This window comes from Carettochelys insculpta, chromosome 6 (assembly GCF_033958435.1).
Source record: "Carettochelys insculpta isolate YL-2023 chromosome 6, ASM3395843v1, whole genome shotgun sequence".
NCBI classification, from domain to species: domain Eukaryota; kingdom Metazoa; phylum Chordata; order Testudines; family Carettochelyidae; genus Carettochelys; species Carettochelys insculpta.
Window position 1 is genome coordinate 116,251,310 of NC_134142.1, and position 12,437 is coordinate 116,263,746.

Consider the following 12,437-nt stretch of genomic DNA (forward strand, 5'->3'; position numbering starts at 1 on the left):
TATGAGTATCATGTGTGATCTCTCCCTTTTGGCTTTCTCCAAAACCTTGTGGATGAGTGTTGTGGGAGGGAATGCAGAGAGTAGACGGCCCTTCCATGGGATCATGAAGGCATCCCCCAAGGACCCCTGTCCTATGCCCGCTCTGGAGCAGTAGTGGAGGCATTTCTTGTTGTTGTGAGTGGCAAACAAATCAATTTGGGGAAACCCCCATTTGTGAAACACTCGTTGGAGCAGGTCAGAATAGATCTGCCACTCATGCGTGAGCGCAAAGCGTCTGCTGAGTTGGTCCGCCTTTACGTTGTGGACACCCAGTAAGTATGAGGCTTTTAGGGTTATATTGTTGACAATGCACCAGTTCCACAACCGGACAGCCTCCACGCAGAGCGCACAAGATCCGGCCCCTCCTTGTCGGTTGATATAAAACATAGTGGAGGTGTTGTTGGTATTTATCCCGATTACTTTGCTGTGTAGGCAATTTTGAAGACGTCTGTATGCATTGAACACTGCTCTGAGCTCTAGTATGTTTCTATGCAGTGTCTTTTCCACAGGGCACCATAACCCTTGAGTTACTTTGTTGCCGATGTGCGCTCCCCATCCCATATGGGATGCATCTGTCGTGAGAAAAACGGTAATTTGCGGTTGGCGGAAGTGCACCCCTACTAGTAAGTTCTTGGGGTCTGCCCACCATGCCAGTGACCTTCACACCTCCGTTGTGGGTGATACTGCCCTGTGGATGGTATGGACTATTGGTTTGTAAACGCTCGCCAACCAATGCTGCAAGCCTCGCATATGCAGCCTGGCGTTCTGTACCACAAACCTGGTGGTCGCCATGTGCCCCAACAGTTGTAGACATGTTAGGACTGGCACAGTGGGGCTGTACGTTGTTACTTGTACCGGGGATTTGATGGTGCGGAAACGGGCATCGGGCAGGTATACTCTTGATGTAGTAGAGTCTATGCGCACCCTTATAAATTCTATTTTGCATGGGCTCAGTCTTTGACTTCGAGAGGTTGATGACTAGGCCCAATGAGGCAAATCTGTTTGTAGTGATGCGTATCATGCGTAGGATCTCTGCTTTTGAGGCCCCTTTCAGTAGCCGGTCGTTGAGGTATGGAAAAATGAAGACACCTTGCCTGTGTAGGTACGCTGATACTACCGCCAGCGTTTTGATAAAAACTCTGGGTGCCAAAGAGAGACCGAATGGAAGAACTCTGTATTGGAAATGCTCCCTGCCTACTGCAAACCAGAGAAAACGTCTGTGTGCCGGGTGAATTGCTATATGAAAATACGTGTCCTCTAAGTCGAGAGCTGCAAACCGGTCTCCATCGTCCAGTGCCGTGATTATGGAGGCAACTGTAGTCATTTTGAAACGCTGCTTGCGCAAATACCGGTTGAGGGCCTGTAAATCCAGGATTGGCCTCCAGCCTCCTGTCTTGTTCTCTGTTAGGAAGTACCGTGAGTAGAAGCCTTTCCCTTGGAATTGTTTCGGTACTCTCTCCACCGCCCCTATGAACATGAGATGGTCCACTTCCTGTTTTAACTTTGTCTGGTGAGAGGGGTCCTTGAAAAAGGACCTGGTGGGAGGTTTCGGTGGTGGCAATGATTGGAAGGGGATTGTGTACCCTGTGGCTATAATCTCCAATACCCATCTGTCTGTGGTGATGTTTTGCCATTGAGAGTAGAATGGTTTGAGCTGATGGTGAAACGTGATGAGATTGGCACTGAGAGACAGTCTTGATCTTGCAGTCCTCGATGTACCCGTCACACCTGCTGTCTCAGGGCTTGCCCGGAGGGTGCGTGACCCTGCTGGGGGCGATGTCTAGGGGCCCTATACTGCTGTTGCTGTTGGTGGCGCCCCTGGTCATACCCCTGTTGATACTGAGTAAGCTGTGGTTGGTAAGCATAACGCCTTTGCTGTGGGTAAAACTTCTTCCTCCTGTACCGGGGGGTGTATATACCCAGGGTCCTAAGTGTGGCTCTCGAGTCCTTGCTGGAGTGTAGGATCAAGTCGATTGAATCTGCAAATAACCTCTGTCTATCAAATGGAAGATCTGCGATTTTTACTTGCAGATCTCTGGGAATCCCGGACGTCTGGAGCCACGATTCCCTACGCATTACTACAGCCATGGCTGTGGAACGAGCTGCTGTGTCCGCTACATCCAAGGCAATTTGAACTCCTGCTCGTGAGGCCGTGTAGCCCTCCTGGACGATCGTTTTGAAGACCGGTTTTTTGTCCTCTGGAAGAAAATCCATGAGGGAGGTAAGTCTGGAATAATTGTCGAAATTGTGGTTCGACAAGTGTGCGGCATAATTGGCCATTTGCAGTAGTAAGGTAGATGAGGAATAAACCTTCCTGCCGAGTAGGTCTAATTTCCTTGTGTCCTTATCTGATCCTCCTGACTTATATTGGGGTGTCTTGGCTCTATGTTGCAATAATTCGACCACCAGGGAATTCAGCTGTGGATGGCTAAACAGAAATTCCATGCCTTTTGCTGGAACAAAATATTTCTTATCTGCCCTCTTATTTGTTGGAGGGATGGAAGCCAGAGTCTGCCATATGCTGGTGGCTGATTTCATAATTGCTGCATCTAATGGGATGGCGATCTTGGATGAAGCCAGGGGTCTCAGATTTTTCAGGAGTTTATGATGCTTCTCCTGCACCTCTGCTATTTGAATGTCCTGTGTTTGTACTACCCTCTTGAACAATTCTTGGAATTGTTCACGTCGTCCGGGGGAGAGATATCCCCAGGGACAACTGCCTCATCTGGGGAGGACGAGGAGGCATCGCTATTATACATCTCCTCTAAATCCTCAGGTTCCTGACTCTGTTCATATATTTGCTCTTTTGAGGGTTCTGGATAGGGGTCCAGGTCCTTTGGACCACTCTCTGGCTGGGAAAGCTGTGATCTTCCCCCAGGGTGGGAATGTGTGCTGGGGTGTTGGCAAGGTGTGGATGGGGATCTACCCCGAGATCCCGACCCTCTGTGCCAGTGTCCCGTATGGTACGGGCGGCCTTAACAGGGGCAAGGGCCCCGTGATGGAGACCTGGACCACGACCGGAAAGTGTAGATATGGTGTGTAGAAGGGCGTGACCTCCGAGATGACGTTGACAATGGCGGAGATCCTCTGTGATAGCATTCATAGGGATCCCTGCTGGAGATTGGTGAAAGTTGTCTAAGCCAGGGGGATGGTGGTTGAAGGAACGGAGATGGAGGTCCAAGGCAGGCTGTTGGAGCTGCTGCCTGATGTATCTCGGGGGGAGAGCTAGGTGATAATGGTAATGCGATGACCTCTGGAGAAGGACTGTGGTGCTGGGTCTTTGCCTTCACTTTTCCCCATTCCTGAGCCGCAGGTGCTGCCCCCTCTGGAGCCGGGGACCTCGGCACTGTAGTCGGTGCCGCACTCGGTTCCGGTGCGCGCAGTGCCGTGCGGGTAGTTTCCTCTGGCACCGTTGGGCCCCGTGCCGGGTACCCTCACTCCGGTGCCGTCGGTGCCGCAAGGCTCAGTGCCGCCAATTCCGGTGCCTGCAGGGCCCTCCGTGCCGACTGCTTAATGGTCAGAGGCCGTTGGACAGCTACATGCACTGAGGCCTTCCCGCTATGAGAAGCCAGCGGGTCTGGGCCCTGTGCTCAGCTCGTCCCGCTCATGGATGTTACCGGCAGGGATCGAGCTGGGGAAAGCTTCTTCTTTTTCTGCACAGAGGTGGTTAGGGAAGCCGCCTTCCTCTTGTGCGACCCTGAGGGTCCCTCTTTGTGAGGCTTCTCTGATGGTCCAGGCTGGAGGGCCTTATCAAATAGGAACATTTTCAGCCTCATTTCCCTGTCCTTTCGGGCTCTAGCTGTAAGCTTAGAGCAGTGAGGACATTTTTAAGGAACGTGGGTCTCCCCGAGGCAACGGATACACTTGCTATGTCCATCTGAGGCAGGCATAGCCTCACGGCATGAGTCACATTTCTTAAACCCCGGTGAGGACATTGCTTGGGTGTTTAAGTCTGTGAATGCTAATGGAGCACTTAACAGTTACTCAGTCCAGGAACAGATAACGTTCGTGGCCTTAAGATAGCAGACCACCTGAGGCGGCCGCCTCTGCTCTTCTTTTTTTTTTTTAAACTATATACACATCTAAACACAAAAACAACTTCAACTGTAATAACTAAACTATCAACTAATAACTATTAACAGTAAGTAAATCAGTTTTTATCTTTCTCAGGCATTGGAGCCGGAGCAGATTCCGTCTGCAGCCATTGGCGGTTGAGAAGGAACTGGCGGGGACCGGATTGCGCACATGACCATAAGCGCGCGAAGGACCGACGCGCATCAGCGCATGCGCGACCCGACGGAGACTGCTGGAAATTTCCCATCTGCGGTGCCGGGGCAAGCCCGACACCTACTGTGGAGCACCCACAGGGACCACTTGAAGAAGAAGATATAGTTGTTCATAAGCATTTAAAACCTATTATGGGATTTATTTATATGGCTAATGTTATTTCTGGATTGGCAGAGAACATGGTAAATGCATCTAAGGTACTGTCATAGGAAGTCTGCGTTTTATTACTGGATACCTATATATGTGCACAAAAATTGATGAGAATTTTTCATAAATGGTTGCAATGGACTTACACTTTGGTTTGGGTCTTCCATAGCTCGAACAAAATTGCATGATTCAATAGTACATGAGCGCACTGTTTCTGTCCTTCCTTCTCTGAATAGGCGGGTCATAGAGGCTTCGTATGTTAAGCAAAATTTTCCCATGTCCTTGAAAGACAACATTAAAAAGTCTACTCAGTCTCAACCTGGTGTTATAAAGCAGCAGTTGCAGGTAAACTAATAAAAAGTCACAGCATACATTAAACTGACAAAACTGTAGCATTTACACATTTATCCAAAAACTTGAAACAGGTTGTGCCCCAAAGTTTGTGAAAAAAATTGGCTCAGACACCCCAAATAAAAGCAACCAAAAGCCTAACAAAAAACTATCCCACCAAATTTTCTCTTCAATTTTCAATAGTTTGATAAGGCATGATCCACAGCCTATTTGAACAGTAAATGGACATAGTATGTGGGTACATTATGTCCCGTGTGCTATTTTTAAAATTTAGCAAGGAAATTATATGCCATGAATTGTGCAAATCAGCAACCTTTCCAGTTAAAATACAAGTTAGGACAGATGTACAAACCAGTTGCTCCTTCTATTGAAGGCAGCAAGTGATGATATCATGAACTCTTGCTCAGGGAGATTTCCTAACAAGGGATATTCATGGATACTTTCAAAATTTAGGATGAGAAAACTGGCAGCAGTGAAAAAGTCTACATTTCTATGATCATGTTTAAAAAAAAAAAAAAGAGAGAGAGAGAGAGAGCGCGATTCTACCTACAACAGCATCAGAAAAAAGGAGTGTAAATACCTTAAACTGAGAAACACTACCAAGCAAGGTCTACAATAGGAATGGGGACTCTGATATAGAGATGCACTTGAAAGCACTCTACAACTAAAGGTTTAAACAAAGGGGAAAGAAATCACAATTCAACTATCTATGAACACTACTGGAGTAACCAAGCATGTATGATTAAAAATGTTACAAAGTAAATTTGCATAATTCATGATAACAGATGTTACGCGTAACACATAACATACACTAGATTATCAAAATCATTTCCTTTACATGCAGGACATTTGTGAATAGATCACTAAATAAGCAGCAAAGAGTGAGAGAGCGAGCTTTGGAATCATGAATTTTCAGCTGGCAGATCATTTTGGGCCTAATCCCACTGAAATCCCACTCCCACTGAAATCGAAGGGAGTTAATATCTCCGCTAACTTTAGCAGAAGTGGAGACAGAGAGGACGTTAGTTGAAGCCTATGCATCTTAGAGGTCTGCACATTTTTAACCATGCTACAGCTTTATTATATCTATTTCTGTGGCATTCTATAACTAACCAGATGCTATTGGTTCTTACCCGATAGTGAGCGAGCTGAAGGGAAAGTTGCACAAAGGCATCAGGACTTATTTTGGCTTTCTTGATTAAATCTTTGCCAAAAGAATCAAAGAGAAAAGAGTAGAAGTCCACATCATCTGCTAGAGCTTTTGCAGTATACAGGGAACTCTCAATCACTTCTTGGCACTAAGAAAAATAACACTTTTAAAATCCATATATAACACAAAATGACACTTTCTTAAAGATAATAGTAAAAATAAACACACTCCTATATTTTATTTACAGCTAAATAATTAATTTCTCCTGCTTTAAATAGCTACAAAAAATCTGACCAGAAAGCTATTTAGACTCCCACATGCTTAAAAAAAAAAGGAAAAACAGGTAAGTCAACACACTTCTAGAGGTCCAACAAAATTGTTCTAATTTTCATACTCGGACATTTTCCAAGTCACAAAAACTGAAGTAGTAGAATATGATATTTATGGATCCACATAGAATGAATGAGTGCTTCTGTAGCTACCCTTCTGTTGTACTTACTTAAAAACTGGGTAAATTTCTTATCAACTGCCATCTTAGCATAAAGTAAAATTTAAATCTAGACAGTATTAAGTAGTAGCCTGACCAGGATTCAGGCAACCCTTGAACTTGAATGTCCCTAAGACAGAATTTTGAGCGAAAACCAGCCCTTATTACAAGTGGTCTCAACCTAACAAAGGCTTCTGGTTCCCCAGGCTGCACAGCAGGGGTGCCATTTCAGATTTTATTTTGGGGAAAGAGGAGGAGGGCACAATCTATACATGCCACTGCAGTGTGGTTGGATTGGGAGCAGAGTGAGGGCAGGGGTGGGCAAAATGAAAACAGCAGCTTCAGCAGTGTTGCTGAACATAGTACAAGCCAAGCAGCAAATCTGGGGAAGAGGCACGGACCCTGTTCAGCCCTTCCTTAACATACACATCAGGTATTTTAAAATCTGTGGGTTTTTGGCAGATAGCGTAGCAATCAGCTGACAGGAGCACTATATCTAATCTAATTCCCATCTAAAAGAAAGGGAATTAAATATTAGCTCCATTCAGCTCTAACACTAACATTGTGACATCTTGTGGCAAGTCCCTTAAGTGACACTAGTTCTGCTTAAAATTTTAATGTACATTCTTTCTTTGTTACTAACTCTTCAGAGAGAGAGAGAGATACACCCAGAGTTAGGACTCCTGGCTCCTTCTTAGTTTTGGGTGGGGAGTGGGTTACAGCAGGGACAAGATACATCTTGGTTCTATATAAGAACATCAGAATGCCCATACAGGATCAGACCAAAGATCCATTTACCCCAGTATCCTGTCTTTCAAACAGTGGCCAATGCCACAAATGCTTCAGAAGGTATGAACAAAAGAGATAATCATCAAGCAACCCATCCCATGTCTCCCTTTCCCAGCTTTTGGCAAAAGCACTACAGAGACCCCACCCCTTGCCCATTCTACTACTCATTCAAGAAGGTTCCTTAATCATGAAAACACTGCCAGGTACTCCACTTAAAAGACAGGAAACAAAGGGTAGAAATAAAGGGGTAAACAGTGAGGTGGCAAACTTTGTGACTTTGGGCCTTTCCAGCACCCCCTAGAAATGAATTACACGGGTTGACTGCCAAGAAATAATTGCTTTTCTTTTAAAATCTGCTGCCCATAAATTTCATTGAGTGACTGTCTTGTGTTATGTTAGCGAAGTAGTAAATATTTCCTTACTCTATTTTTCCACACCATTCATCATTTTTAGACCTCTAACATCTTCCCCCAGTTGTTAGTCACTTCTTTTTCAAGATGAAGAGTCCCAGTCTTTTTAATCTCCCCTCATAAGGAAGCTGTTCCTTATCCCAATAATTTTTGTTGTCTCTCTGTACCTTTTCCAAATCCAATATATTTATTTTTAGACGGGGTGACCAGCTCTGCATACAGTATTCACGATGTGAGCATACCAGGACTTTACATAGAGGCAATATGATATTTTCTGTTTTATTATCTATTCCTTTCCTAATAATTACCAATATTCTATTAGCTTTTTAGATTGTCACTGAACATTCAGCAGATGTTTACAGGAACTATCCTCAATGATTCCAAGATTTCTTTCTTGAGTGGTAGCAGCTAATTTACATCCCATAATTTTGTAAGTATGCTTGGAATTACATTTTTCCATGTGTATTACTTTGTGTTTATCAAATTTCCATGTGCCCTTATGTTACCCAATCACCTAGTTTTATGAGAGTTCTGTGTAAGGCTTTACAGTCAGTCAGCTTTGGACTTAACTATTTTAAGCAATTTTTTATCAACTGCAAATTTTGCCACCTCGCTGTTTATTTTCTTTATTTCTACCGTTTGTCTCCTGTCTTTGAAATGGAGTACGCAGCAACATAATGCTTCAATTACTTGAATGACCAGCCTTTTTTCATCTTAATCACTTAAACATGCGCCTTGCAGCAAAGGCAAAGCTCAGAGCAGCACAAGCTCTTTTGAAATTAAAGGACAGCTCTTAAGCAAATCTTAAGTATGAAATTCAGAGGTCCAAACTTCAAGGGGGCGAAAGTAGCTACAGCATCTCCTGCAACCATGCCCCAAATAAAATACCGAAAAGAAAAGAAGAGAAAAATATTCAATTTTCTGCAACCATCCCCACTCAACTGACTTATATTCATAGTTATATGTATCAGCAAGTAATTAAAAATGCAAGATTAGCATAAAATAGCATAGTTAAAATACATGTTGTAAGTGGACTACTGCTTGTGTTACGTAGCAAACAAGTATTCTGGAGCACAATTTAAATGAAGTAATGAAATCTTATTGATGCTACAGTGCTGTTAAATCTTTAAAAATTATGACTGTTTTTCAATGCTGGTACACACAAATTAGCCAGTGCAACCTCATCAGGTTTTTACTAGTAATTTGGTCAGAAAAATTGAACAGGTTTGAGGGAAAGCCTTCAATAAGAGTTCTCTCAGTTTAAGCAAGGAGGTAAGATGAAAACCTAAATGTTATGGTTGTCTCTTACTCAAGGCTGCTCATGTAAACCCAAACCTCTGAAAAGGTTCAAATGAATTGACGCAGAGTGGGGTAAATTATCTTCTCTATAAGGTAACTAGAGACAAAAGTAAAGTGAACTCAAGAACCTTATTGGTGGTTTTAAACTCACTTCTTTGGGGATTTCCCACTGCAGTCTGGTGGGGAGAGGAATATTTTGATTGATGTCTCCTTTGCAATGCCCATCCTCTGTATAGCCCAGTTCAAGGCATTCACAAGCCATAACATTCTGCAGAGAACAAAGCATATGCAACTATATGTATTATGCAATAAAGAGCTGCAGGTTATAGAATTCAAATGCATTTCATTTTGGCGTTAGACTAACAATTCCATTTTCAAGCTATAGAAAATATTAATTACTAGAAAACTTACCCTGTGTTGCTTAGGCTCTTGAGGACAGGGGGCTGAGGGGTAAAGGAGTCTGGGTTCCAGGGTGTGGTAGGATACAAGCTGCACGTGTGTGCGCAAGCGGGACTCAGGCTTGAGGGTGATGAAAGTCTCAGAGCAAAGGCCTGGAGTGTGGTGGACCAGGAACTGGCAACGGCTGTGGTGTCCAAGCAGCAGCTCCCCAGGGCTGGCTATGGTACAGGATGAGCTGCCTGGGCTTTAGGCAGGAAGCCTTCATTCACTCCCGCCCCCCTGTTGGCCCACAGGGGTTATTGCTGTCCTCATCCCCATCTCTGATCGCTTGAGGTCTTCCTTTGGTCATTAAACAGCGTAACTGTGAGCTCCACAACAAATTTGGTGGACCTAGCTCTTACCATTTAGGAGTTCGTGAACAGCAGACTCAACTCACAGACAAGCAAACTCGCATAAATAGTACATTAAATTCAGAACACAAAACTATATCTGCAGACTTTTATTCATTAGTGCACTGCACATTTGATTTCTTTCTCCAGTGTTTAGAACAGGACTACAACTCTGGTGCAGTGAACATAAACAGTTTTACTGTAAAAATGAGAGTTCCAAAGTATGTTTTACCACAAATGCAATAAAAAATACCTACTCCATAAATCTGTGTCAGTTTCACAGCAGCAGTAAATCAGAGTAGAGTATAAAGTGACTGTCCCACTTATGTCTACGTACCCCTCAATGTGAGTCCCAGTTGGTACGTGAACCTGCTGTACTGGTAGCATTCCCTGAGTACAGAACACAGTGTCTGTATAGCAAACCTGTTACTCCATACACATTTTCAAATTCTTGCTTTTCACTGACTTCCTTCATTTGACAGACAGACCGTGCTAGCCACCTGGTACACAACTGTTATTTAGAACATAGTAAATTATTTATTACTTTCTAAATAATTAACTACCTCTTTAGGTATAATCAGTTAGTCATTAGTTGTTCAGAGAATTATATCAAATTCAATTTATTCTTGGGCTGTTAAGATACTAGCAAGAAGTGGATTCCATACCCCTAAAGCACCTATATAAAGGAAATTAGAAAAAAAATCAAATAGTTAGTGCTTCTCTAAAATAATAATTACTCCTCAGTAGTGATTGAACAGAAAAAAATTGAATGAGACAGGCTCCTAGGGGGAAATCTCAGTCCCAGAATCCCTTTGCAATTTCTTATTAGGGATGAGAGAAAGACTACTAGGTATTTGGATATGGCTATTGCCTTCTGAAAGATCACTAAAAACTACTAGCTAATACTATAGAAATGTAAAATCAGCCATGCTAGATCAAACCAAAAGGTCCATGCAGCTTAGTATTCGCTCTTTCAACAGCAGCCAATTCCAGATGTCCCCGGGGGAATGAACAGAACAGGTAATCAAGTAATCCACTCTGTCACCTGCTTCCAGCAAACAGAGGCAAGGGACCCCATACCACGAATGTCCAAAAATGTATGAAAAACAAAAAACACTTTTGACAAATAATAGACATGGTCTCCAAAGCAAACAATTTACCCTTTTTGCACTGGTTTTCAGGGCTGTTAAGAGTCAATAGGAGTGGATATATACTTAAACGTGAAAAGATTAAACAGGGTTTGAAGGCAAGGAACTGTGCTGAAAAGAAATAAAATAGGAGGGGCAAGGAGACACAGAAACAGATGGGCATTTTTTAAAAAGGGTGGGCTCTTCTTCACTCCACTCACTGAAATAAAATGGTTACCCACTTTCTTCAACATGTGTTGCTCATATCTATTCAAGTTAGGTGCGCGCGCACAGCACGTTTGACTTTCAGAAAATTTAATACTAGCTGTGATGTGTCTGGTCAGCTGTGGAGCCCTGTGAAATTGCATTGGTACGGGGTCCTGTATGACCCTGCTGACCCAAAAGCTCCTCAGTTTCTTCTTGCGTAAGAGCACCTGGAGTACCAGATTACGGTCCCAGTCTGGCAGATGAAGGCAGTCCATACGCCCTTGGGGAAGCGCCCAACCACAGTGTTCACAAAAACTGAACACCCACCCTTCACAGGATGAAAGCCTGAGATGGCTGCCAGGTGGACCCTGAGGGAAAAAGAGGCAAGACCCCGCTGCTTCAGAGAAACAACGTAAACCAACACCTGCATGACAGAGGTGTAAGGCTGTACTGATGACACCAGCAGAAGTGTGTCCACTTTTCCAAGGATGACTGCCTTGTGGATGGCTTATAGTTGCAGAGAAGAATGGGCCGCACTTGTTCCAAGCATCTGTCCTAGGGTGCACCACCAAAATTAATGCTTTGCCCAGGAGAAAGGTTTAGACTGGCCATGGTTGGCCCCAGACTGTGGCAAGTGGGCCTGAGGCATGAATAGCAGGGCCGCTGGTGATAAAAGTCAGCATACTCTTGAGACTGAAAAGGCTGTGATGGGGGCTACGGCTTAAAGGGCTTATGTTGCTTAGCCAGGAGGCACATACCCAGGGACTTCACTGTTTACAAGAGTCCTTTAACCTGTGGAAACAGTAGTCGGTCTGCTCAGTGAACAGCTCAGTCCTGTTGAAGGGAAGGTCCTGGATCATTTGTTGGACCTTAGGTGGGAAACCATAAAGCTATAACCAGACCACACGAAGCAAGGTGATGCTCAAAGCAAGAGCCCTAGCAGCAGCATCCCCCAAATCCAGGGAAGCCTGGAGACAGGTGTGACATCAATTTACCCCACTAAGGGATGGCACAAAACTCATCTTGCAAAGTATCGGGCAACGAGTCTTTGAACTTAAAGAGAGAAGCCCAGTGTAATTATAGCGGCTCAAGATAACCAAATGGTTAGTCACCCCAAGCAACAGGCCCTGTGTAGAGCAGATTTTCCTTCCAAACAAATCTAGGCATTTGGCATCCATAGATTAGGGGGTTGGAGCCTGCTGGCCCTATCATTCCTACTCATTAACAGCCTCCACCACCAGGGAGCAAAGTGGCTGTAAAGATACTCTCATACCTTGCCTCTGTCTTCATAGACAAGGTCAGATTCCAGACTACTGCACTAGGCAACACAGAATTGGAAGGAGTTAGACATCCCTC

General features: G+C 44.2%; 1 protein-coding gene and 1 long non-coding RNA gene across 6 annotated transcripts in view; one reads left to right on the top strand and one right to left on the bottom strand.

Moving 5' to 3' along the window:
- Positions 1–4,598, top strand: part of LOC142014794 (uncharacterized) — a 28,354-nt gene extending 23,756 nt beyond the window's left edge. For both annotated transcript variants that reach the window (XR_012646043.1, XR_012646042.1), the window contains exons 2-3: positions 2,071–2,260; positions 4,210–4,598. This is a non-coding gene — a long non-coding RNA (uncharacterized LOC142014794). The remainder of the gene's footprint in view (positions 1–2,070; positions 2,261–4,209) is intronic.
- Positions 1–12,437, bottom strand: part of CPT1A (carnitine palmitoyltransferase 1A) — a 90,870-nt gene that overhangs the window by 23,062 nt on the left and 55,371 nt on the right. For all 4 annotated transcript variants that reach the window (XM_074997931.1, XM_074997933.1, XM_074997932.1 and 1 more), the window contains exons 14-16: positions 9,111–9,227; positions 5,958–6,122; positions 4,620–4,754 (exon numbers count right to left, since the gene is read on the bottom strand). In XM_074997931.1, the coding sequence (XP_074854032.1) occupies positions 4,620–4,754; positions 5,958–6,122; positions 9,111–9,227 (417 nt within the window). The remainder of the gene's footprint in view (positions 1–4,619; positions 4,755–5,957; positions 6,123–9,110; positions 9,228–12,437) is intronic.